We start from the raw sequence: 26,708 nt of genomic DNA on the forward strand, positions 1-26,708 counted from the left end.
TTGTATCGAATGCCTTATTCATTTATTAATTGGAATTATATGCCGCCCCTCTCCTAGGACTCGGGGCGGCTTACAACATATAAAAACAACAATTACAGTAGCTAAATTCAATTAAATTAAAACCAAACAATCTAAAAAAACCCACTGTGTTAAAAATCAGTCATACCCATTCAACAATAATGATACAAACCTTCGTCGGCCAGGGGGCTGAGATCTAATTCCCCCAAGCCTGGCGGCATAGGTGAGTCTTAAGATTTTTGCGGAAGATGAGGAGGGTGGGGGCAGTGCGAATCTCTGGGGGTAGCTGATTCTAGAGGGCTGGGCCCCCCACAGAGAAGGCTCTTCCCCTAGGTCTTGCCAAGTGACATTGTCTAGTTCAGTGTTTCCCAACCTTGGGAACTTGGAGATATCTGGACTTCAACTCCCAGAATTCTCCAGCCAGCATTCGCTGCCTGGGGAATTCTGGGAGTTGAAGTCCAGATATCTTCAAGTTGCCAAGGTTGGGAAACACTGGTCTAGTTGATAGATCCTGGAGAAGGCCGACTCTGTGGGAGTTGACCGGTCGCTGGGATTCATGTAGCAGAAGGCGGTCTCGCAAGTAATCTGGCCCGATGCCATGTAGGGCTTTATAGGCCTTGCCCCCTCCCTCCCTGTCCAGGCCCCCGGTTCATGTTAAGATGGACCCCCACTCTCAAGCATTTCTTATCAGTGAACCGCCCAGCAGAATCTTGACACCAACCTCCCCACCTGCTAGATTTATGCCCAGGAAGAAATGGACTTAGCAGCAGATCTGTGCTGTCCAGAGGCTCCCCAGGTTTCTGCTGTGTTGAGTGGAGTCAGAGTGGTTGTGCCATCCAAGAGGGAGGGGAAGGAAGGATGCCCTGCAGGTGTCGGTCGGAGCAGGGAGGAAATGTTGCCCTCCTGGCCTCACTCGCTCTTTGTATCCACTCCAGGAGCGTCTTCCTCATCGCTGTCGGGCATCACCAGATCCACCGGGAGCACACGGAGGGAGTCGTACTTGGGGGGCGGAGTGCCCGGCTCAGAGCCCGCCCCTGGAGTACCTGGCCCCCCACCCCCTGGCTCCTCCCCCACTGCCGCTGCCTTCTCCTCCTCCCCCGCGCAGAAGGCCAGGTTGGTGTAGGCCTCCACCTTCTCACAGACGGACGGGAGGGCATCTGGAGGCCGAGGGGCTGGCTTCCACTTCAGCCCCTTGCCCCAGGAGACCACCTTCAGGACCGTGATCCAGACGAAGTCAATGAGGATCTCTCCGAACTCAATGAGGCACAAGACGGAGCCCCCCATCCAGAAGCCGAACTGCCCACCCAGGCTGGAGAGGAGCCAGACGATCTGCCGTGGGGAAAGAGGACGGGGTGAGGGGGCTGGCCGGCTCAGCCGTCCCTAGAACAGAGGGGCAGGGATCGGCTTGGCCAAAGTGGGGCTGGAGCTGGGCTGCTCCTTGCTCTTAGGGTCCCACCCAGAGGTGGGCCGTTAAGGTGGAACGTCGGTGACGTGTGCTTGCCCCCCGTGGCTCTGAGTGCTGGCGGAGTCCAGCGCAATGACGCTACTGTACTTGGGCAGGAAGCACAATCGCGCACAGACACGCAGGGGTGCCTATGGCCTCCTCTGCATGTCCGCACGTGATTCTGCGACCTGCCCAGATGCAGTAGCGTAATTGCGTTGGACTCCGCCAGCACTCAGACCCATGGGGGGTGAGCACACGTCACCGTTCCACCTTAGCAGGCCACCTCTGGTGCCATGCGAGGCCACCAAGGAGGCAGTAAGGATCACTCACCAATCCAGCTCCTGAAGCCAAAGCCAAACTTTCTAAAAGTTTAAATTCCTGATCTGAAAACAGACTCTTTCCCCCTTGGTTACAAGGAGCTTTGAGCCGTTGCCCGGAGTTTCCTCACTGCTTGCCAAGTAACCCAGTCACCCCACTGCCTCCGGTCAGCCCCTCCCAGATTTCCCAGTTGCTGACACGGTTCCTGCCACATGCAAGGCAGGACTTGCTGCTAAGTATGGGCAGAGCGCACGCCCTCCTCCCACACGGCATTCCACATCAGAGGAGGCACCCGCCATGGCACTGCCCATCCCGGCTTATGAATGGATTCGGCCTCCTCTGTGGGGGACAAGCCTTCGCAGGGCCTCTGGGCAAGGAGGGGGGGGGGGCTGGACTGAGGAGCAGGCCTCTTGCCAGCTCGAAAGGAGCCACTCACCGTCGTCGCTGTAGACTCAGAGATGGTGCGGTAGTTGTACTCCTGGAAGTAGATGCTGAGCTTGATGATTCCGTTTCTGTGGCGGGAAAAGAGGGGACATTCAGGACTCCTCCAAGTGTGAGACGAGGCCTCCACATGAGAGTGCAAGGGCTGCTCCAGCATCCCACACGGAAGACCTCCAATCTCTAGCTGGCCCTTCGTGTGCGAGCCTGCCCCATTGGCTGGGAGCTTATAATAATAATAATAATAATAATAATAATAATAATAATAATAATAATAATAATAATAATAATATCATCATCATCATCATCATCATCATCATCATTATTATTATTATTATTATTATTATTATTATTATTCCGACTTCAGACTGACCGAATGCTGAAGCATAACACACCAGACATTGTGATCGTGGAGAAAAAGAAAGTATGGATCATTGACATTGCAATCCCAGGAGACAGCAGAATTGAGGGGAAGCAGCTAGAGAAATTAGTGAAATACGAAGATATAAAAATCGAGCTGCAACGACTCTGGCATAAGCCAGTGAAAGCGGTCCCAGTGGTACTTGGCATGCTGGGTGCAGTGCCAAAGGATCTCAGTGGACATTTGAAAACCATCGGAATTGACTAAATCTCCATCTGTCAATTGCAAAAGGCCGCTTTACTGGGATCGGCAAACATAATTCGCCGCTACATCACACAGTCTTAGGTGCTTGGGAAGTGCCCGACTGGTGATGAAATACGAAATCCAGCATAGTGATCTCGTTTGCCCTGTTGTACTGACATAATAATAATAATAATTTATTAGATTTGTATGCTGCCCCTCTCCGTAGACTCGGGGCAGCTTATACAATCAAGAGGACAGAAGGGAAAAGGGGGACATGATCGAAACATTTAAATATGTGAAAGGGTTAAATAAGGTTCAGGAGGGAAGTGTTATTCATAGGGAAGTAAACCCGAGAACAAGGGGGCAGAATCTGAGGTTAGTTGGGGGAAAGATCAGGAGCAGCGTGAGAAAATATTATTTTGCTGAAAGAGTAGTAGATGCTTGGAACAAACTTCCAGCAGACGTGGTTAGTAAATCCACAGTGACTGAATTTAAACATGCCTGGGATAAACATATATCCATCCTAAGATAAAATACAGGAAATAGTATAAGGGCAGATGAGATGGACCAGGAGGTCTTTTTCTGCCGTCAATCTTCAATATTTTCTATGTTGCTGCAGGGATTGGAGACCCCTGTAGGATTGGCCCCTCCGCGCAGAGACACAAAAGCTGCAGGCAGTTGTGATGGGCAAGGGGGCAGAACCGGCTAGGCTTCCTCCTCCTGCTGGACCCCCAAGTGAGTCAGGCTGTCAGAGAGGGCAGGAGCCCCTATTCGCCTTCATTTCCCTTTCCACACTCGGGGCTGCCCGAGCGATTGTGGTGACTCAAGGCCACTTGGTCAACTCCTCTCCCTCCCCACCCTTGGCCTTTCACTCCCCCAGGAGTTGCAACTGATGCTTCCTGCCGAAGGAAAACACATACACGCACACACGCACCTGTCCAGAGTCACTTTGGTTGACGTGTCTCTTTCGTAAGATAAAATATGGAAAATCCAGTCCTGGTAAAAGGAAAGCAAAGGTCACCAGCAGGTCAGGTCAGGCGACAGAGGCTCTCCAAGAAGGGGGGCTTCTTTTCTGCCTAAGTACCCTTGTCACTTCCTGTGCTTAAAACTCTTGAATGGGGGTCCCCAAAATAAGTGTTGTTGAGCCCCCACTCCCCACACAGAGAAGTGCCAAATGTGGCTGCTCGGCCTCCCCTGTCCGGCCCTCGGAGAGGCTGCAGGCAGGACTCACCTCGGAAGCATCAGAGGGCCAGTCTGCCATGGAAATGGTCATCTTGTACTGGGTGTTGCTGGAGGAAGAGAGGAAAGGTCAGGACTTCCCCTTGCCCCCCCCAAGAGCCCCCTCCTCCGCTCTGCTTGACCGCTCGTCTGAGTCTTACTTGCAGGTCTCTTTGCAGGATTGGATGCACGTCTGCCGATGCTCCTGGTTCATGCGCAGGCGGGAGAAGCAGTAGGCTGTAGGGGGAGGGGGGGAGACGGTCTTGGCACCAGGCTCCCCAGTTTGGCCCTCAGTGGGGCCTTCAATCCTGAAGGAGAAAGGCCTCTGACCAGAGGGGGGCTGCTAAGGTGGAAGGGTGACCTGTGCTTGCCCCCGTGGCTCTGAGTGCTAGCGGAGTCCATCGCAATTACATTACTGTACCATGGCAGGTAGCAAAATTGCACGTGGATACGATTTTGCTCCCTGTCCAGGTGCAGTAGCGTAATTGCGCTGGACTCCTCCAGCACTCAGAGCCACGGGGGTGGGGGAGGGGGGGGAGAGCACACGCCCCCTTGTTCTTGTGTTCACTTTCCTATTGAAAACACTTCTCTCCCGAATCTTATTGAACCTTTTAACATATTTAACAGTCTCAAAATGGGGTAAGAGTGCGGCCGGGCAGTAGGAAAAGCAAGTAGAAAATGCTTGGCTGCATAGCTAGAGGTATAACAAGCAGGAAGAGGGAGATTGTGATCCCACTGTATAGAGTGCAGGTGAGACCCCATTTGGAATAATACTGTGTTCAGTTCTGGAGACCTCACTTACAGAAAGAGATTGATCAAATTGAACGGGTCCAAAAATGGCAGAAGGTCTTAAGCATAAAACGTATCAGGAAAGACTTAATGAACTCCATCTGTATAGTCTGGAGGACAGAAGGGAAAGGGGGGACATGATCAAAACATTTAAATATGTTAAAGGGTTCAATAAGCTTCAGGAGAGAAGTGTTTTCAATAGGAAAGTGAACACAAGAACAAGGGGGCGCAATCTGAGCTTAGTTGGGGGAAAGATTAGAAGTAACATGAGAAAATATTATTTGACTAAAAGAGTAGTAGATGCTTGGAACAAACTTCCAGCAGACGTGGTCGGTAAATCCACAGGAACTGGATTTAAATATGCCTGGGATAAACATATATCCATTGTAAGATAAAATACAGGAAATAGTATAAGGGCAGACTAGATGGACCAGGAGGTCTTTTTCTGCCGTCAATCTTCTATGTTTCTGTGTTTCCACCTTAGCCGCCCACCTCTGCCTCCAACCCAAGTTTCACCTAACGACTAAGGTGCGCTTGTCTCTTTCTTTTGGAAGCAGCACACCTGGGTGTCCGGGAAGGGGCTTTGGCTGCTTCCAGCTTTCTCTCCCCTACGTCCCCCACCAGAAACCTCCAGGGGGCTCGGCAGCTTCATTGTCTTGCAGGGGCCCTGCAGCTGCGGTCGTTCCCTCCGCTTCCTCACCCCAGTCGGGATAATCCTCGTTGTTGCAGTAACGAGCTCCTTTGGGCAGTGGGTAGGAATAGTGAGCACACTGGCAGGTCTTCACTATCTTGTCTTGGAAGCAGGAACGCAGGCAGGCCTGGAAGAGGAAGGGGAGGTGGGACTGGCTATGGGCTCCCCAAGAGCAGACCCCAGACCCAGCCACGCCTCCCTCGCTGGTTCTTAGCCAAATTCCCTCCGAGAGGCCCCCACGGAAGGGCCACGAGAGTTCTTATTTATTTATTTGTTTATTTTATTTTGTCAGTGATACCTTGTCTTACGAGCTTAATTGGTTCCGGGACGAGGTTTGTAAGGTGAAAAGTTTGTAAGCCGAAACAATGTTTCCCATAGGAATCAATGGACAAGCGATTAATGCGTGCAAGCCCAAAACTCACCCCTTTTGCCAGCCGAAGCGCCCGTTTTTGCGCTGCTGGGATTTCCCTGAGGCTCCCCTCCATGGGAAACCCCACCTCTGGACTTCCGTGTTTTTGTGATGCTGCGATTTCGCTGAGGCTTCCCTCGCTGGGAAACCCCACCTCCGGACTTCCGTTGCCAGCGAAGCACCTGTTTTTGCGCTGCTGGGATTCCCCTGCAGCATCGCAAAAACACGGAAGTCCAGAGGTGGTGTTTCCCATGGAGGGGAGCCTCAGGGGAATCTCAGCAGCGCAAAAACGGGCGCTTTGCTGGCAACAGAAGTCTGGAGGCAGGGCATCCCAGTGGCGGCGGCTTGGGCAAAAAAATCTTAAACCCCGGTTTTGTATCTCGAAAAGTTTGTATGACGAGGGGTTTGTAAGACGAGGTATCACCGTATAGCATTGTAGTTTGTAGAAGCATAACACACGTAGTAAATAAGGATAAAAGAAGAGTTCTCGGAGAGGGGCGAGATAAAAGTCCAATTAATAAATAATAAATAAAGAAGGCACTACGGCTTTGATATTAAGATTATAAGATCTGAAAGATATTGATTTCACCAATAGTTGAAGGCAGTGTTTCCCAACCTTGGCAACTTGAAGATATTTGGACTTCAACTCCCAGAATTCCCCAGCCAGCGAATGCTGCCTGGGGAATTCTGGGAGTTGAAGTCCATATATCTCCAAGTTGCCAAGTTTGGGAAACACTGGTTTAAGGAATATTAATGATGGACTTATTTAGACATTAGTGGATGACAAAATTAGAAAGAATGGAATAAAGGTGTGTGTGATGATAACCAAAATTAAATAGATGGGATTTAAGAATGTATAATTTGATTATAGAAGATGTACTAATCCAAAACTATTATATTTTAACAAAAGAGAAGAGGGCTTTTTGTATTATATGACATGGAAGAAAAAATAAAAACATTTACTCCGGAAAAAAAATAAAATAAATCAGACCATAGGACAGGGATGGTAGCAGCGGTGAGCTACGAGCCGGAACGCTAAATTGTGCTCACCACCGCAGCTCTAAGTTTTTGCAGGGCCAGTGCGATTTTGCTTCTGCGTCGGTGGAGGTAGAAAAGTCACGCAGGTGCGCCTGTGTTTCGCCATGCGCGGAAGCAAAAAAACCTCACCGAAACATGGGCGCACCTGTGGCTCCGTGCGCGATTTTGCTTCCTCCACAGGCGCAGAAGCAAAATCTCACTGGCCCTGCAAGAACTTATGAGCCGCGTCGGTGAGCGCAATTTAGTGTTCCGGCTCGTAGCCCACCGCTGGACGGTAGGCACAATGGTGCGCTTATGCTCGCCCCTTACAAATCTCTTAGAAAAGGGAGAGAGGTCAACATGTATGTTGGTTTTACAATAGAGGTTTTTAACTGTTTATATTGGATTGTCATATGCTGTTTACTACTGTTGTTAGCCGCCCCAAGTCTATGGAGAGGGGCAGCATAGAAATCCAATCCAATCCAATCCAATCCGATCAAACAAGCTCTTCACAGGAAGCAGGGCAGAGACCGAGAGGGCCTCCTTGGGGAGGAGGGAAGAGCCTTGCTGCTCACCTGGATGGAGTACATAGTTTTGTACGGTCTGCGTAGGGGGGCTATCTTGCTGCCAGGGTGGGTGCAGTTGGCACAGTCCTGCATCTCCTTGGCCTGCAAGGAAGAAGAAACGTCAGAGAAGCACCTTAGCGGCTCTCCCGAGACCTGGAGAAGAACCAGTGACGGGCTCCCAAAATTTTTACTACCACACTGTGGCCGTGGCTTATGCATTTTCTTTCAACATCTTTCAATGCAAAGATGTCTGCAGAGAGGAGCGGCATACAAATCTAAATGATAATGATAATGATAATGATAATGATAATGATAATGATAATGATAATGATAATGATAATGATAATGATAATGATAATGATAATGATAATGATAATGATAATGATAATGATAATGATAATGATAATGATAATGATAATGATAATTAAATTGGGTGCTTTGGGATGGAGCTCCATTTTTGCTACCCCACTGTGCTTCTCCCCCCCCCCAGTTCAGCCATTAGCCCACCCCTGAGAAAAGCCCAGGCTGTTCGCATGGGGCAGGGCCGAGGGGGGAACCCAGAGAGGAAAGAGCCTCTCTTTTGCAAACGTCTTGATGTGTCCCAGCTGCCAAGGGCGGCTCCTTCCAGAGGCCTCCTGCACGAATCAGGCCAAGGGCCACAGCACCTGGCCAGCCGGTGTATTCCCCCCCCACCCGTGTTCAAGAAAAGGAGGGAGGCTGCCAGAGTGTCCCTGTGTGACCAATTTTTCTAAGGAACAGCGCAAAGGAACAGCACAAAGGCTTCAAAGGCAAGGGTGCTTGTGCAATGAAAAGCTGATTTAGTTGGAACCACCCAGAGACAAGGAAGCGCCCTCGTTCCCTGGCAAGGACAAGGCGGCCCAGGCAGTTGGGAAACTCTTTTGGGAAGAGACGGGCACATTGAGAAACCTTATTTGGGGCGGGGGGGCTGTCAACCTTCCCTTCGCACCCCACACCAGATCAGCCTCCCGCGGGGCTCATCCTTGGGCTGTGCTGCAGAGTCCCCCCAGCGACATGAAAGGAGGAGGGAGGGGGGCCTTCTGGAAAGCCAGGGACCCCAACTGGGAGACCCCGTCACCTGGGCAGCAGGGTAGTCCTCGTAGAGGTTCTTCACGGGAACGTCAGAGCCGTTGACAGTGCAGTCGCTGTAGGGAGAGCCCATCCGCTCCAGTTCATCCTAGGAAGGAAGGTCCCAAAGAGGCAGCAGCGGTCACTTCGGTCATCTGGCACAGACAGCGTGGCCCCCAAGCTGGGCGTCCCCATCCCCGTCCCCATCTCTGGGGAACCCAAGCCACGCAGGGGTCGCAGCCCTTCACACTGCAAGGAGGGGAAAGCAACAACCCTTCCTGTCCGGGCCCCAGCTCCCTCCAGGCGGTCAGCTCAGGGCAGCCCACCTACCACCAGGACGCCGATGGAGGTCTCGGTCCCTGACATGGCGTAGATGCCCTGGTCCTTCAGGAAAGGGAAGCTCCCCTGCTGGTGCAGCATCAACCGGGCTCCGGCGGTGGTGGTGAGGAAGGGGATGTAGTCCTTCTGGCTGATGTCCAGGATCAGCTTCAACCCTGCAGAGGCAAAAGCCAGAGGGGGGGGGCTGCTAAGGGGGAACGGGGACGTGGGCTCGCCCCGTGGCTCAGAGTGCTGACGGAGTCCAGCGCAATTCTGCCACTGCAGCTGGGCAGGGAGCGAAATCACACGCGGAATCGAAGGGGCGCCTCCGGGTACCCACCAAACTCTGCCCCCGGATTGGAGGAGACGAGGGGCTGCTTCTCCAGCCCCCAGTTGAAGACGTAGCAATTGCCGTGGTCCGGGTGGTAGAGGTGGGTGAAGTTCCTGCAGAAGCCAAGCAGCAAAGAGATTATTCTCACGGGGAGGGGTATATGTGTGTATCCTGGCACACCTCGGACTGGCTAGACTGCCCTTCCCAAACTTGGCGGGGGGCAGTAAAGATTACCTAGGGGACTGCCTCCTGCTGTATGAGTCCCAGCGACCGGTCAGGTCCCACAGAGTTGGCCTTCTCCAGATCCCGTCAACTAGACCAGTGTTTCCCAACCTTGGCAACTTGAAGATATTTGGACTTCAACTCCCAGAATTCCCCAGCCAGCGAATGCTGGCTGGGGAATTCTGGGAGTTGAAGTCCAGATATCTCCAAGTTGCCAAGGTTGGGAAACACTGAACTAGACCATGTCGCTTGGCGGGGCCTAGGGGAAGAGCCTTCTCTGTGGGGGCCCCGGCCCTCTGGAATCAGCTCCCCCAGAGATTCGTACTGGCCCCACCCTCCTCGCCTTCTGTAAGAACTTGAAAACCCATCTATGCTGCCAAGTTTGGGGTCATTAGACCTTAGCTTCTGGCCGACGAGTGCAAAGTATGCTTGTTGTTGCAAGTGAATGAATGATTTTTAATGTTCCAGGGTTTTTAGTGTAGTTATATTAATTGGATTTTAGACTTGATGTTGTATACTGTTTTTGTTATGTTGTGAGGTGCCCTGAGTCCTCCGAGGGTTTGTACACATTATTGGCTTTTACACTGATTCCTATGGGAAAAATTGCTTCTTCTTAAGAACGTTTCTACTTAAGAACCTGGTCACGGAACGAATTAAGTTCGTAAGTAGAGGTACCACTGTATATTAAAAATCAATCGAACAAATTCAAATCACAGCCATACATCACAATTATTGGCCAGGGGGCCTAAGATCTAATTGCCCCAAGCTTGGTGACATAAGTGAGCAGGATTGGCTCTGGCAGCCATGGGACCCTCCTGTCTTTCCTTAGGAATGAGCACCCAAAGCCCCCTCCCCCCTTTTGTGGTTAGCTCTGGCCCAGCTCCTGCCCCAAGGACTGTGGATGTGGGGGAGACATCCACATGCTGCAGGCCGGTGGAGTCTGCTGATGAAGGCTCCTCTGACCAAGAAGACATGAGTGACAGGGAGGAGGAGAGTGTAGCAGACAGCTCAGAAGGAGATCAATTATCTAGCTCCTCCTTGGATTCAGAACAAGAGTTAATGATACAGCCACGCATGCGGAGAGCGATGCATAGGCAACAACAACTGAGAGATTATTATCAAAGAAAATGAGGCCACCTGTGGTTGGGTGGGGCTGTGGTAATTAGTGAGGCTGCTATAAAGAGCAGCCTGTGGGTTTGGCCATTGTGGAGGATTATCTGATCGTTGTGTTTCGTGATGGCTTTACTGACTTTGACCTTTTGTGTGCTGATTTTTCCCCGCTTTGAAACTAAACCAGAGCAAAGTGTGTTTCACTTTGTGAAAGAAGAAGGACTGTGAATTGCCTCACAGCTGCAAGCTAAGTATCACAGAACTGATAAGCGACTTGTACAAATTACCAGTTTGTTTGGAGATGAGTGCTCTTTGCTATACCAAAAGAGGGCTTAGTTTAAGTGACTTTTCCTTATAAAGAACATTGTTTTGAATTTTCAAATGTGTGTGTGTCTGAAATTTGTACCTGTGAATTTTTGGGAGGATTCTACCAGAGAGCTCGACAGAACACCCCCCAAAGCCCCATTGCCTAGGAGGGACGTCTTCTCTGCCTCTTTGGTTTTGGCTTTATTTATTTATTTTTATTTATTTTGCCAAGTACGTATTGGCAGTATACAAAGATATATCAATGTTTATATACATGATACTAGTAAGAGAGAAACATTAGGACAGGGAGCAGAAGGCAGGCTGGTGCGCTTATTCATGCCCCTTACTGACCTCTTAGGAATCGGGAGAGGTCAACACTGGAGAGTCTAAGGGTAAAGTTTTGGGGGTTTGGTGATGATACTACAGAGTCTGATAGTGAGTTCCATGCATCAGGTACTCTGTTACTAAAGACGTATTTCATGCAGTCAAGTTTAGAGCGGTTTACTTTAAGTTTGTATCTGTTGCGTGCTCCTGTGTTGTTGTGGTTGAAGCTGAAGTAGTCGTTGACAGGAAGGACGCTGTAGCCGATGATTTTATGGGTTGTGCTTAGGTCGTGTTCAAGGGGACGTAGTTCTAAGCTTTCTAAACCTAGGATTGTAAGTCTAGTTGCGTAGGGGATTCTGTTGCGAGTGGAGGAGTGGAGGGCTCGTCTTGTAAAGTATCTCTGACCAGGCTGGTTTTAGCTTCTGGGCCTGAAACTTTTGCAAAACCTGATTTTAGTGCACAGGATCTTATTTCTCAAAGGGCAACCCACCCTCCATGGCTGAACCGGACTGGGCTAGAAAGGGAATTAAGGCAGCAGGAAGTGGAGGAAGAGAAGACCAGACACTCTTAGCACAAGGGCTGAGAATCCCCCCACCCCTCCTGGATTGGGAGCACAGCTTGCGTCACCAGAGGAAGCGTCTCTGCAGACCACACACACCCATTGTGGATTGCGGTTGTCACCACACTAGGTAGCGCTAAGCGCACTTACTTCCTGATGCATCTGTCAAACTTTTTACTAAGCCTGCACTTCTATTCCTACTAGTTTTTTCTCATCATTCCTATCACCTGTTTCTTCCCACTTAGGACTGTATGACTGTAACTTTTTGCTTGTATCCTAAGATTTTTATTAATATTGATTGCTTCCTGATTGTTTGACCCCTATGACAATCATTAAGTGTTGTACCTCATTATTCTTGACAAATCTATATTTTCTTTTATGTATACTGAGAGCATATGCGCCAAGGCAAATTCCTTGTGTTTCCAATCACAGTTGGCCAATAAACAATTCTATTCTATTCTATTCTATTCTATTCTACGCTCCCCTCCCCTATTCTATTCTATTCTATTCTATTCCATTCCATTCCATTCCATTCCATTCTATTCCATTCTTTCACTCAACCCTCCATCTTCTCCTGAGGATTCCTCTCCTGCCCCTGAGACCCCTGCAGGAATCAGTTCCGAATCTACAAACTCGCTTGCAGAATCCTTTAGGGCAAGCTTGGGCATCAGATTTCGGCCTTTTCCTGATTTTTTTACATTCTAGCTTCCTTTGCAGGGTTCACACCAGAGGTGGGCCACTAAGGTGGAACGGTGACGTGTGCTCGCCCCCGTGGCTCTGAGTGCTAGCTGAGTCCAGCACGATTACGCTACGGCACCTGGGCAGGTAGAGAAATCGTGCGTGGACACTCTGCTCTTCCTGCATAGCTGGGGGTAGGTGGGGGAGGGGGAGATGGTCTTAATGTGTGTGTGTGTGTGGGGGGGCTCCTGGCAAAGATTGCCCTGCCCTCTTCCCTTCTCCTGCCACCCCAGTACGTGGAGAGCTCCATCTTCCCTGGAAAGGGCGTAGATCCACTCTCCTTGCTGACCCAGACTAGTGGAGTCCAGGGCAATTCTTCTACTGCACCTGGGCAGGTAGCAAAATTGCTCATGGACACGCAGGTGCGCCTGTGGCCAGGTGCAGTAGCAGAATTGCGCTGGACTCCGCTAGCACTCAGAGCCATGGGGGCGAGCACACGTCACCTTTCCTCCTTAGCAGCCCACATCTGGTTCACACAGAACACTAAGAGCCACGCAAGGCTCTGCGGTTAAAGAAGGAACGACATCCAGAGCTAAGAGAATCCCCCTGCGCACCTACCTGTGGTTGCAAGGCTCGGCTCCATACAGACACGCCAAGATCATGTCCTCTGCCTGGTAGCCCATTTCGACCCTTTTGCTCAGCGGCACTTTGGACAAGATGCTGGTCGACTGCAGGACGTACCACTCGGTCACCGCCTGGGCGGCGCTGGTGAACTTCCGGTAGGAGCAGTGGGGGGTGAGGTGCGTGCACTGCGGATGCAACCAGGTGGGAAGGGAGGTCATGTTGGGAAGGGAAGGCCAGCATAATAATAATAATAATAATAATAATAATAATAATAATAATAATAATAACAACAACAACAACAACAACAACAACAACAACAACAATATTGATCACATACTCAGCTGCTGCAAAAAGATCACACAGACTGACTACAAGCATAGACATGATGCTGTGGCACAGATGATCCACTGGAACTTGTGCCGGAACTACCATTTACCAGTGGCAAAGAACTGGTGGGATCATAAGCCCGAAAAACTGGTCGAAAATGAGCAAGCAAAACTACTGTGGGACTTCCGACTTCAGACTGACCGAATTCTGAAGCATAACACACCAGACATCCTGATTGTGGAGAAAAAGAAAGTATGGATCATCGACATCACAATCCCAGGGGACAACAGAATTGAGGAGAAGCAGGTAGAGAAATTAGTGAAATACGAAGATCTAAAAATCGAGTTGCAACGACTCTGGCATAAGCCAGTGAAAGTGGTCCCAGTGGTACTTGGCACGCTGGGCGCAGTGCCAAAGGATCTCAGCGGACATTTGAAAACCATCGGAATTGACAAAATCTCCATCTGTCAATTGCAAAAGGCTGCTTTACTGGGATCGGCAAACATAATTTGCTGCTACATCACGCAGTCCTAGGTGCTTGGGAAGTGCCCGACTGGGGATGAAATACGAAATCCAGCATAGTGATCTCGTTTGCTGGGTTGTACTGACATAATAATAATAATAATAATAATAATAATAATAATAATAATAATAATAACAACAACAACAAAACAACAACAAACAACAACAACAACAAAACAACAACAACAACAACAACAACAACAACAACAACAATAATAATAATAATAATAATAATCTGGAGGGGCCACGGGGGAAATCCTCCTCCTTCCCTGCTTACCAGTTTCAGAGCCAGCTTGTACCTCGTCGCTTCTGGATTGCTGGAAAAGTAGATGTCGTGGGGCCCTTCAAGGCCAAGAGATTCATTCCCAAGAATGTCACGGATGACCGGATGAGCTGCGTCGCTCTCGTCAATCAAGACCAGGGGCATCTGGTTCCAGAGCTGCAAGTTGAGCTTCTCGCTTAGATTTGCTGCAGGGGTGGCCGAGGCATTTTCCTGGGGAGGATGCAGGATCCTTTCGAGGGCTGCCTCAATGAGCTCATCCAAGTCTTTCAGGAAGGGCTTCACCTTGGAATACCTGCCACAAGCGCCCAATAAAGTTCTCACCAGGTTTGGTAACCGCAAATGGAAAATGCAGACAGGATCCTGTGCAACCACATACATACACATACACACAGCTCTGAACAATAACTGGGCACGAGGCCCAACCCAGGGCCATGCCGAAATCCTAAATGTTCTCTTTCTTGCCTCCTTAAGAGAGGGAGGGTCACTACTTTGGAGCTTCTGCAGGATCTGCAAGCTAACCTGTCACGTCTCCTGCCCAAGACCTTCTCTGCTGGGTCAATTACATAGAAACATAGAAGTCTGACGGCAAAAAAGACCTCATAGTCCATCTAGTCTGCCCTTATACTATTTTCTGTATTTTATCTTAGGATGGATGTATGTTTATCCCAGGCATGTTTAAATTCAGTGACTGTGGATTTACCAACCACGTCTGCTGGAAGTTTGTTCCAAGCATCTACTACTCTTTCAGTCAAATAATATTTTCTCATGTTGCTTCTGATCTTTCCCCCAACTAACTTCAGATTGTGTCCCCTTGTTCTTGTGTTCACTTTCCTATTAAAAACACTTCCCTCCTGAACCTTATTTAACCCTTTGACATATTTAAATGTTTTGATCATGTCCCCCCTTTTCCTTCTGTCCTCCAGACTATACAGATGGAGTTCATGTAGTCTTTCCTGATAAGTTTTATGCGTAAAACCTTTCACCATTCTTGTAGCCCGTCTTTGGACCTGTTCAATTTTGTCAATCTCTTTTTGTAGGTGAGGTCTCCAGAACTGAACACAGTATTCCAAATGTGGTCTCACCAGCACTCTATATAGCGGGATCATAATCTCCCTCTTCCTGCTTGTTATACCTCTAGCTATGCAGCCAAGCATCCTACTTGCTTTCCCAACTGCCTGACTGCACTGTTCACCCATTTTGAGACTGTCAGAAATCACTACTCCTAAATCCTTCTCTTCTGAAGTTTTTGCTAACACAGAACTGCCAATACAATACTCAGATTGAGGATTCCTTTTCCCCAAGTGCATTATTTTACATTTGGAAACATTAAACTGCAGTTTCCATTGCTTTGACCATTTATCTAGTAAAGCTAAATCATTTACCATATTACAGATGCCTCCAGGAATATCAACCCCATTGTACACTTTAGAGTCATCGGCAAATAGGCAAACCTTCCCTACCAAATCTTCCCCTATTAATTAAGGTAAATCAAGAGCCTGGTTCTTGCCATGGTACCAACTGCCCTGCAATTTGGATTCTTTGGGCCAAATCAAGTCTGATGGAAAAAAATGAGGAGGGCATCCTCTGTGCGGGATCATGTCATCAGTCAAAATCACTGGCTTGGCCTTATGGGAGGCCTAAATGGAATCCCATCAAATTTTAACAGCCATTATTAGGTACAGTTGATGGATCCCAGATGGTCCAGAGACCCGTCTGGTACCAGTCTGGATCCCTGCAGAGGGAACTCCGAATCTCAACCAACAAATGCTCTGTCCTACACATTGGCAAAAAGAATCAGAAGACCAAATACAGGCTGAATAAACAAGACCTTGCAGACAACCCTCACTCCATAAAAGACCTTGGAATACTCATATCCAACGACCTATGTGCCAAAACCCATTGCAACAACATGGGCAAAAAGGCTTCAAGAGTTGTTAACTTAATCCTACGTAGCTTCTGCTCTGGCAATCTCTCACTACTTACCAGACCTTATAAAACTTTCATCAGACCAATCCTTGAACCCTATGAGACTAGACTTTCAATCTTGGGCCTAGAAAGTTTAGAACTAAGACGCCTTAAACAAGATCTAAGTATTGCCCACAAGATCATATGCTGCAACGTCCTGCCTGTCAGCGACTACTTCAGCTTCAACCACAACAACACAAGAGCACACAACAGATTTAAACTTAATATTAACCACTCCAAACTTGACTGTAAATATATGACTTCAGTAACCGAGTTGTCGAAGCGTGGAACTCATTACCGGACTCCATAGTGTCATCCCCAAACCCCTAACACTTTACCCTTAGATTATATACGGTTGACCTATCCAGATTCCTAAGAGGTCAGTAAGGGGCGAGTACAAGTACACTAGAATGCCTTCCGTCCCCTGTCCTATTGCTCTCCTATATCTCCTATACCTTTCTTCTATTCCTATATCTCTTCTTCTATTCTTTCATTGATATGTTCTATTACTATATCTTCTTTTCTATTATTTCTTAGATATATTTTACTATGAGTATCTCCTCTATAATCTTCATCATGTATTTTATTATGTGTATATAGATATATACCCACTAAAACCCTCATTGTGTATTGGACAAATAAATAAATAAAGAAAAATAACTGGACTTAGAATCCTAGGTTTAGAAAGCTTAGAACTATGTCGCCTTAAACACAATCTAAGCACAGCCCATAAAATCATTGCCTACAACGTCCTTCCTGTCAGTGACTACTTCAGCTTCAACCACAACAACACACCAAGCACACAACAGATACAAACTTAAAGGAAACCGCTCCAAACTTGACTGCATGAAATACGTCCTTAGTAACTGAGTACCTGATGCATGGAACTCACTACCAGACTCTGTAGTATCATCACCAAACCCCCAAAACTTTACCCTTAGACTATCCACTGTTGACCTCTCCTGATTCCTAAGAGGTCAGTAAGGGATGTGCATAAGTGCACCAGCGTGCCTTCCCTCCCCTGTCCTCATGTTTCTCTCTTACTAGCATCATGTATATATATATTGTTATATATTTGTGTTCTGTCTGGGTGCCCCCAGACTTCAACACCAACTGGAAAAAGCAGCCAGACACGCTGGTAAAAGCAAAAGCACTTTATAGTTTGAAAAATAAACACAGAGAAAAACCTGTTCTTCCCAACAGGCAGGCTATGAGGCTTCACAGCAAAGTCCTGACGGCCAGACAATACAGCAGACTTCTTGCTGGCACTCACACCACTGTAGAGAATAAGCCCCCACGCCTTTTCCCCCAAGGTTTCAGCCTTCAAGGCCACAAGCCAGAATCAGAGACGCCAAAGATCACAGCCAGGTCCCAGGACTCCCAAAGATAATACTCCACAATACAGGAAGGGTGGGTCTGCCTTTTCAGCCTTTCTGGGGAGAACCACACCCAAACCCAGCTGTTACCTATTTAGGACTGGAAGTACCTGGCTAATTGTCCCCTTCGTTGTGCTGCTCTTCTCTGCCTGTAATCGATGATGGCTTGAGCATTTTCCTCTAAGGACTCCAGGCTGCTTGCTGGGGAGAGCTCCACCCCGGGGGACTCTGGCTGTTCTCCCTCTCCCTCGGCCTGATATTCCTCCTCCCCGTCTGCCTGGGCCTCCTCCTCCTCCTCCTGTTCCTCCTCCTCCCCCTCTGAGCAGGGAGCCGGCAGAGGTTCAGCCGTTCCCTGAGGAGCCTCAGACGGAATCACAACATACAGTGGAACCCCGACATAAGAGCTGCTCTACTTAAGAGCAACTCGAGATAAGAGCTGGGAGGGGAGAGATATTTTTGTTCTACTTACAAGCCCAAATTCGAGATACAAGCGCCAAGGAGCTGTCTCCTGAAGCCAAACGCTAACTTCCGCGTTCGGCTTCAGGAGACAGCTGCGAAGCGGCGCGCGTGTTTTAAAAGGTTGCAGCCGGCCTGGGGGGCTCGGGGGGGTGCTTGCAGCTTTCTTTCTTGCTCTTTTTCTTTCTCTCTTTTACCTTCCCTTCTTCTATTTCTTCTTTTCTTTCTCCTTCCCACCTTCTTCCCTCCCTCCCTCCCTTCACTCATTCCTCTCTTACTCTCCCCTTTCATAAGTTTCCTTGCTTCCTTCCTCTGTTCCTGTCCCTTCCCTCTTTCCTTCCTTCCTTCCCACCCTCCGTCCATTCATTCACCCATTCCTCTCTTGATCGCTTAAAGCCGGTCCCTGGTGCAAAAAGGGTTGGGGACCTCTGTCCTACAGGATTGGGTGGCAGAGAAGTTGAACATATGTAAATTTAAAAGTTTAAGAAAGTTTACAAGTTAAGTGAAAGAAACTTCATTATTCATTTATATGTACATGTACATTTCTTCATTAAAAACATGTCTTTCTGCATAATTTAGACTAACTTTGTGAGTTTTTTGAGGGCTGGAACCAATTAAAATTATTTACATTAATTCCTATGGGGAAAAGTCGTTCGAGATAAGAGCTGCTCGACTTAAGAGCCCAGGTCCGGAACGAATTAAACTCGTATCTCGAGGTACCACTGTATTTGTATACAACTAACTCACCGGAAAGGGCTTGCATTGCAGATGGTCACGGCAGGGAATTTCATGGTCTTGAAGCCGATGGCCAGAGAGGCTGTGACGTTGTAGGACAGGTAGGTGTTGATGAGGATGCCCCACTGCCAGAACACCAGGGAAGCGAACAGCAGAGTCAGGAAGAACCAGATCAGCTTCTTCTTCGGACCCTCGCAAATGATGCGCTTGGGCCCATGGGTGTTGGTGTTGTCGCAGTACCAGACCAGCAGCTCCTGGTAGGTGTATCCAGGGCCCTTCTGGAGGCGGTGGAGAGCCTTCACAAAGTACTTCTTCAGCGTCATGGCAGAAGCTCCTGTAAAACAACAGGAAAAGTCTGCGGCATAAATGGGAATAAGGAAAACTGCCCAAATTCTCATTGGTTGGAATAAGCAGCAGCTTGAGAATGAGAAGCAAGAGAAGAGTTCCTCCTTATTTCCAGGTTGAATCTCTCCTTGGTCAGCTTCCAACCGTTGCTCCTTGTCTGGCTCTTTGGTGCTTTGGAAAATAATGTGTTCCCCTCCTCACTGTGGCAGCCTCTCAAGTATTTGTAGACTGCTATCATGCCCCCCCCCCCGACCTCCTCTTTGCTAGACTATCTATGCCCAGTTCCTGCAACATTTCCTCGTATGTTCCTGGAGGGGTCTGTAATATGGTAAATGATTTAGCTTTACTAGATAAATGGTCAAAGCAATGGAAACTGCAGTTTAATGTTTCCAAATGTAAACTAATGCACTTGGGGAAAAGGAATCCTCAATCTGAGTATTGTATTAGCAAAAACTTCAGAAGAGAAGGATTTAGGGGTAGTGATGAGTCTCAAAATGGGTGAGCAGTGTGGTCGGGCTGTAGGAAAAGCAAGTAGGTTGCTTGGCTGCATAGTTAGAGGTATAACAAGCAGGAAGAGGGAGATTATGATCCCGCTATATAGAGTGCTGGTGAGACCACATTTGGAATACTGTGTTCAGTTCTGGAGACCTCACCTACAAAAAGATATTGACAAAATTGAACAGGTCCAAAGACGGGCTACAAGAATGATGGAAGGTCTTAAGCATAAAACGTATCAGGAAAGACTTCATGAACTCAATCTGTATAGTATGGAGGACAGAAGGAAAAGGGGGGACATGATCGAAACATTTAAATATGTTAAAGGGTTAAATAAGGTTCAAGAGGGAAGTGTTTTTAATAGAAAAGTGAACACAAGAACAAGGGGACACAATCTGAAGTTAGTTGGGGGAAAGATCAAAAGCAACGTGAGAAAAGATTATTTTACTGAAAGAGTAGTAGATCCTTGGAACAAACTTCCAGCAGATGTGGTTGGTAAATCCACAGTAACTGAATTTAAACATGCCTGGGATAAACATATATCCATCCTAAGATAAAATACAGGAAATAGTATAAGGGCAGACTAGATGGACCATGAGGTCTCTTTCTGCCGTCAGTTTTCTATGTTTCTATGTCTTAGTTTCTAGTCCATTTATCATTCTGGTTGCTCTCTTCTGCACCTTCTCTAGAGTTTCAATGTCACTTTTGTAGTGTGGTGACCAAAACTGAATGCAGTACTGTAGGTGTGGTCTGACCAGGGCATTATAGAGTGGTATTAGCACTTCCCTTGTCTTGGAGTGTATCCCTCTGTTTATGCAGCTTAACAGCTTGTGTTGGCTTTTTTAGCCTTCGCTGCACATCGTTGGCTCATGTTTAGTTTGTTGTCCACTAAGACTCCAAGATCTCTCTCACATTCACTGCTGCTGAGGGTGTATGCGTGTTTTGGGTTCTTCTTACCTAGGTGTAGGATCCTATATGTCCATCAAGAACTTACATCAGCCCAATATCTGATTTTTTTTCAACGCAGACCATCCTATTCTCCAATGGCTGGATGGACTGAATATTAACATTTGAACTACTGAATATTAACATTTGAACTACTAGTAGTCCATGTATTTGCCATGCGCTAAACAAATGACATGGAGCGGCCTCGCCCAAATGCTCTACCTGTCCAGGAAGTTTATAATAAGCTCCTACAACAATGTCGAGGACACTTCTCCTTCCTTTTATTGTCACACACAATCATCATCAGGATTTCCATTCTCTGATTCGTGAATTTCTTTGCAAGAGTATGTTCTCCTTTACATACACTGCAACATTTATCTTCTTTTCTCTCCTCCTGAGTAAGCTGTAGCCTTCTAGGGCTACTTGCCAACGAATCCCTGACCTCTTTTGCTGATAGCTCCATTTGTCAGAAGGTGGAGGCAGGAACAAAGGGTTCTGCTAGGTCTAATCCAGAAGTCTTCAAACTTGCCAACTTTAAGACTGGTGGATCAACTCCCAGATTTCCTTTGAATGGATCATAAATAAAGAGACCGCCTTCTGCCGCACAAATCCCAGCGACCGGTGAAGTCCCACAGAGTTGGTCTCCTTAGGGTCCCGTCGACCAAACAATGTCGGTTGGCGGGACCTAGGAGAAGAGCCTTCTCTGTGGGGGCCCTGGCTCTCTGGAATCAGCTCCATCCAGAGATTTGCACTGCCCCCACCCTCCTCGCCTTCAGGAAGAGTTTAAAAACTCATCTTTGCCGCCAGGCTTGGGGTTCCTTAGATCTTTCCCCCTGACCAATGAATGCTTTAGTTTGATTGCTGAATGAATGATATTGATGGTTTTTCTTTTTTTTAATTAGAATTTTTAAAGACTGTTTTTTAATGTATTAATTGGATTGCTATTATTGTTTCTTGTTTTTCTGTACATGCTGTGAGCCGCCCCGAGTCCTCGGAGAGGGGCGGCATACAAATCCAATTAAATAAAAAGTTCAGAGAAGAGCAACAAAAATGATTAGGGGCCTAGAAGCTAAAACATACAAAGAAGGATTACAGGAAGTGGGAGGTATTTCTAGTCTAGTGAAAAGAAGAGGTGACATGATAGCAGTCTTCCAATTCTTGAAGGGCTGTCCCAAAGAAGGGAGGGGGGAACTTATTTACCAAAGCACCTGAAGGCAGGAAGGTTATTACCTTTAAAGCCCTTCATGGCACCGGACCAGGATATCTGCGAGGCCGCCTTCTGCCGACCGGTCAGGTCCCACAGAGTTGGTCTTCTCTGGGTCCCGTCGACTAAACAATGTCGTCTGGCGGGACCCAGGGGAAGAGCCTTCTCTGTGGCGGCCCCGACCCTCTGGAATCAGCTCCCTCTAGAGATTAGAATAGCCCCTACCTTTCTTGCCTTTCGTAAACTCATTAAAACCCACCTCTGTCATCAAGCGTGGGGGAACTGAGACATCTCCCCCTGCCTATGTAGTTTTAGTGCATGATATGACTGTATGTACCGGTATGTTTTTTTATATTGGGGTTCTTTGCTTTTAGATTTTTACATGTACAAGTGTTATTTTAGATTTTGAATTATTAGATTTGTCAATGTATATTGCTTTTGTCACTGCTGTGAGCCATCCCGAGTCTGCGGAGAGGGGCGGCATACAAATCTAATAAATAATAATAATAAGAAGAAACAATGGATGGAAAGTAATCGAGGAGAAAAGCAACATAGAACCGAAGAGAAATTTCCTAACAGTGAGAACAATTAAAATTGCCTTCAAAAGTTGTGGGTGCCCCATCATTGAAATAATAATAATAATAATAATAATAATAATAATAATAATAATAATAATTTATTGGATTTGTATGTCGCCCCTTTCTGTAGACTTTTAGTAAAGCTTTTAAGAGAATGGATGGCCATTTATCAGAAATAGTGTCTGTCTCATGTGAGAGCAGGTAATTGGGCTAGATGACCTCCAAAGTCCCTTTCAACTCTGACACTGCTAAATCAATTTAGACGCACCTGGCAAAGGAGCCCATTCCAGGGAGATGATGGGCATCTCCACACCTGGGCCAGGGGATGTCCAAGCAGAAGCCAGGCCAACACCTGTGTGGGATGCGCTCACTTGCAACAGCAGCAGCAGCTTAAATGGCTCCATTCATCAGCGATTTGTAAGCTACACTTGTATTGATGTGGTTTAAAATTACATTACACATTTTTTAGATTGATTAGATTATTCCACTGTCTACCAAAATCTCGTGGTAATTTATAATAAAGGCATAAGAAGCAATTAGGCTAGAACAATTGCAATCTCTCATAGTGAAATTCCTGTTGAAAAAGATAAGCTCTAAAGGTCAATTCCACGGGGGCACATTCCAAAGTGGGGCAGAAAACTCCGCCCGAGTCACCTGCAGGGAGTCTAGGTAAAGTTCAAGAGGACCAGGACGGGACAGGGGTCCTCCTCCTCCTCCTCCAAGCCCTCTGGAGCTCTCGAAAGCAAGACCAGCTCTTTGTGTCTCATCTGAAACGGTTCGAGGGGCAAATGTGGTCCTTCCACAGGCTGTCAGACTGAGATATCTGGACTAGGCACAAACGCCTTCAAGTACAACCGGTTAGAACAGTCTCGCGTGAAGCTTTTACCCAACAGGGTCTCTATTTTAAAGGCACTTTCTTCCAAGAAAGGACCTTGGAATACTAATATCGAATGACTTGAGTGCTAAAGCCCACTGCAACAATATCGCCAAAAAAGCCTCTAGAGTTGTCAACCTGATCCTACGCAGCTTCTGCTCAGGCAACCTCACCCTACTCACAAGAGCCTACAAAACTTTTGCCAGACCCATCCTAGACTACTGCTCATCTGTCTGGAACCCATACCACATCTCAGACATCAACACCCTTGAAAATGTCCAAAGATATTTCACCAGAAGAGCCCTTCACTCCTCCACTCGAAACAGAATACCCTACGAAAATAGACTAACAATCCTAGGCCTAGAAAGCCTAGAACTACAACGCCTAAATCACGATCTGAGCATTGCCCACAAGATCATATGCTGCAATGTCTTACCAGTCAATGACTACTTCAGCTTCAACCGCAATAACACAAGAGCACGCAACAGATTCAAACTTAATACGAACCGCGCCAAACTTGACTGTAAAAAATATGATTTCAACAATCGAGTTATCGAAGCTTAGAACTCACTACCAGACTCAATTATGTCAACCCCTAACCCCCAACACTTCTCCCTTAGACTCTCCACATTTGACCTCTCCAGGTTCCTAAGAGGCCAGTAAGGGGCGTACGTACATACGTGCACTGGTGTGCCTTTCGTCCCCTGTCCAATTGTCTTTCCTTTCTTTCACCTATCTTATATATTCTCTTCCTTTCATATATCCTCTCCTCTAAGTTCACCTTCACCCTCTTTTATATTATCACATGTCTATTTTCTTCCTATGTATTTATGTATTGGACAAATGAATAAATAAATAAATAAATAAATAATTTAATCAGTGGAACATTTTGCCTCCAGAAGTTGTGAATGCCCCAACACTGGAAGTTTTTAAGCAGATGTTGGATAACCATCTGTCTGAAGTAGTGTAGCGGTTCCTGCCTAAGCAAGGGGGTTGGACTAGAAGACCTCCAAGGTCCCGTCCAACTCTGGTGTTATTGTTATTGGTTGTGACGTGTCAACAGAGCCAGTTATGAAGACTCACGTTCTCAAACCTGGAAAAGAATTTATTCATTTAACTTGCCTTCTATGCCGCCCAATCCTGAAGGACTCAAGGCTGCTTATATAGAAACATAGAAGATTGACGGCAGAAAAAGATCTCTTGGTCCATCTAGTCTGCCCTTATACTATTTCTTGTATTTTATCTTAGGATGGATATATGTTTATCCCAGGCATGTTTAAATTCAGTTTCTGTGGATTTACCAACCACGTCTGCTGGAAGTTTGTTCCAAGCATCTACTACTCTTTCAGTAAAATAATATTTTCTCATGTTACTTCTGATCTTTCCCCCAACTAACCTCAGATTGTGCCCCCCTTGTTCTTGTGTTCACTTTATACTGCTTACAACAGTATAAAGTAACAATAACAGTAAAAAGAAGTCAATAAGGGAAGTGTTTTTGATAGGAAAGTGAACACAAGAACAAGGGGACACAATCTGAAGTTAGTTGGGGGAAAGATCAAAAGCAACATGAGAAAATATTATTTTACTGAAAGAGTAGTAGATCCTTGGAACAAACTTCCAGCAGACGTGGTAGATAAATCCACAGGAACTGAATTTAAACATGCCTGGGATAAACATATATCCATCCTAAGATAAAATACAGGAAATAGTATAAGGGCAGACTAGATGGACCAGGAGGTCTTTTTCTGCCGTCAGACTTCTATGTTTCTATGTTTCTAATAAAAACTAATTTCTAAAACCCTAAATAAAACTTGAAAACAATTCAGTAACGCACATACTAATCATGCATATCGATTCATGGACATGGACAAGATAGTGGTTGATTTACAAGAGAAAGATCCACACCTTGAAGGACACGTCCACTCCATAGCTGCTCTTTCTAAGGGGAAGTTGGAAGGATTCCACCATCCCAATATTTGTTAAGGTAAAAATTCCCCCACGCCTGCGTGCGAGCGCTTTCCGGCTTTTGGGACGGTGCTCATCTCCATTTCTAAGCTCAAGTGCCAGTGTTGCCCAAAGATGTCTGTGGGGTCACCTGGGCGGAGGCGCGCTGTTACCTCCCCAAGTATTTCTCTACTTGCAATTTTTTACATGCTTTCGAACTGCTTGGTTGATAGAAGCTGGGGCAAGTAACGGGAGCTCACTCCATTACGCAGCACTGGGGACTCAACATTTATTAAGGGACACAATTCCCTCTAGGAAATTCCAGGCTTTTCTTGTGGAAAATTTCTCCTTCAGAAGAAGGAAAGTGTAAGAGAATCCTCTAATTTGGATCTGCCACACGAATCCCAGCGATCAATTAGGTCCCACAGAGTTGGCCTTCTCTGGGTCCCGTCGACTAAACAATGTCGTCTGGTGGGTCCCAGGGGAAGAGCCTTCTCTGTGGCGGCCCCGACTCTCTGGAACCAGCTCCCCCCGGAGATTAGAACTGCTCCCATCCTCCTTGCCTTCGTAAACTCCTTAAAACTCGCCTCTGCCATCAGGCATGGGGGAATTGAGGCATTCCCCCTCCCTCCCCCCGGGCCTATATAATTTATGTATGGTGTGTCTGTGTGTATGTCTGGTTTAATAATGGGGTTTTTAAATGTTTTTTAAATTTATTAGATTTGTTATGAATTGTCTTATTGTATGCTGTGAGCCGCCCCAAGTCTACGGAGAGGGGCGGCATACAAATCCAAATAATAATAATAATAATAATAATAATAATAATAATAATAATAATAATAATAATAATAATAATAATAATAATAATCATCATCATCGGACTGGCCAACAAAGACAATATACGAGGGTCGCCCAGAAAGTAACGCACCACATTTTTTTTCTCCAGCAATTCTTTATTGAACACAATGAAATTTACACACAAGAAAGAAGGATGTTTCTTCTACACTCCCTATTTTTCCATGTATTCTCTGTCCCGTTCTATGACCTTCCTCCAGCGAGACACAAAGGTGTGTATGCCCTGTCGGTACCACTCCTTGTTCTAATGGCCTCACCCTCTGTTCTTCTGTTCATCTAATGGCCTCAGACTCTGTGCCCAGCGACTAACCGTACTTCTGTCGACTGCAGAGTCTCCATAAACTGTACACCAACAACAGTTTCTTTCTACGCAGTGAGAAATTCAATGACGACACACTGCTTGTAACGTACATCACTTACAGACGCCATTTCGAAACACCGTTGCAGAGCTACGCTATCTGTCTGAAGAAACACAATTCAAATAATGTATATCTAAAGTTTCGCATTCATATCCTTACTGCAGGCTGAGAAAAAAATATGTGGTGCATTGCTTTCTGGGCGACCCTCGTAGAACAGCGATGGCTAACCTTTTCATCGCTGTGTGCCAAAAGTGTACCCATAATGCAAAGCGTGTGCAACCCCCCCCCACGTATGCCCCACACATGTGTGTGACCCCCATGCACTCCCTCGTGCATGCAACCTCCCCCCGCCCTCTGCCCTCCACACATTCATGG

General features: G+C 47.0%; 1 protein-coding gene across 1 annotated transcript in view; it reads right to left on the minus strand.

The window, feature by feature from the left end:
• Positions 1 to 26,708, minus strand: part of SCNN1B (sodium channel epithelial 1 subunit beta) — a 47,410-nt gene continuing 20,702 nt past the window's right edge. The window contains exons 2-14 of the mRNA XM_070760950.1: positions 18,747 to 19,068; positions 14,197 to 14,494; positions 13,065 to 13,255; positions 9,257 to 9,360; positions 8,929 to 9,092; positions 8,609 to 8,707; positions 7,522 to 7,614; positions 5,530 to 5,647; positions 4,202 to 4,277; positions 4,054 to 4,111; positions 3,757 to 3,818; positions 2,217 to 2,292; positions 1 to 1,347 (exon numbers count right to left, since the gene is read on the minus strand). Of these exons, the coding sequence (XP_070617051.1) occupies positions 928 to 1,347; positions 2,217 to 2,292; positions 3,757 to 3,818; positions 4,054 to 4,111; positions 4,202 to 4,277; positions 5,530 to 5,647; positions 7,522 to 7,614; positions 8,609 to 8,707; positions 8,929 to 9,092; positions 9,257 to 9,360; positions 13,065 to 13,255; positions 14,197 to 14,494; positions 18,747 to 19,057 (2,070 nt within the window). The 5' untranslated portion in view covers positions 19,058 to 19,068 and the 3' untranslated portion in view covers positions 1 to 927. The remainder of the gene's footprint in view (positions 1,348 to 2,216; positions 2,293 to 3,756; positions 3,819 to 4,053; positions 4,112 to 4,201; positions 4,278 to 5,529; positions 5,648 to 7,521; positions 7,615 to 8,608; positions 8,708 to 8,928; positions 9,093 to 9,256; positions 9,361 to 13,064; positions 13,256 to 14,196; positions 14,495 to 18,746; positions 19,069 to 26,708) is intronic.

This window comes from Erythrolamprus reginae, chromosome 9 (genome assembly GCF_031021105.1).
Source record: "Erythrolamprus reginae isolate rEryReg1 chromosome 9, rEryReg1.hap1, whole genome shotgun sequence".
Taxonomy (NCBI): domain Eukaryota; kingdom Metazoa; phylum Chordata; class Lepidosauria; order Squamata; family Dipsadidae; genus Erythrolamprus; species Erythrolamprus reginae.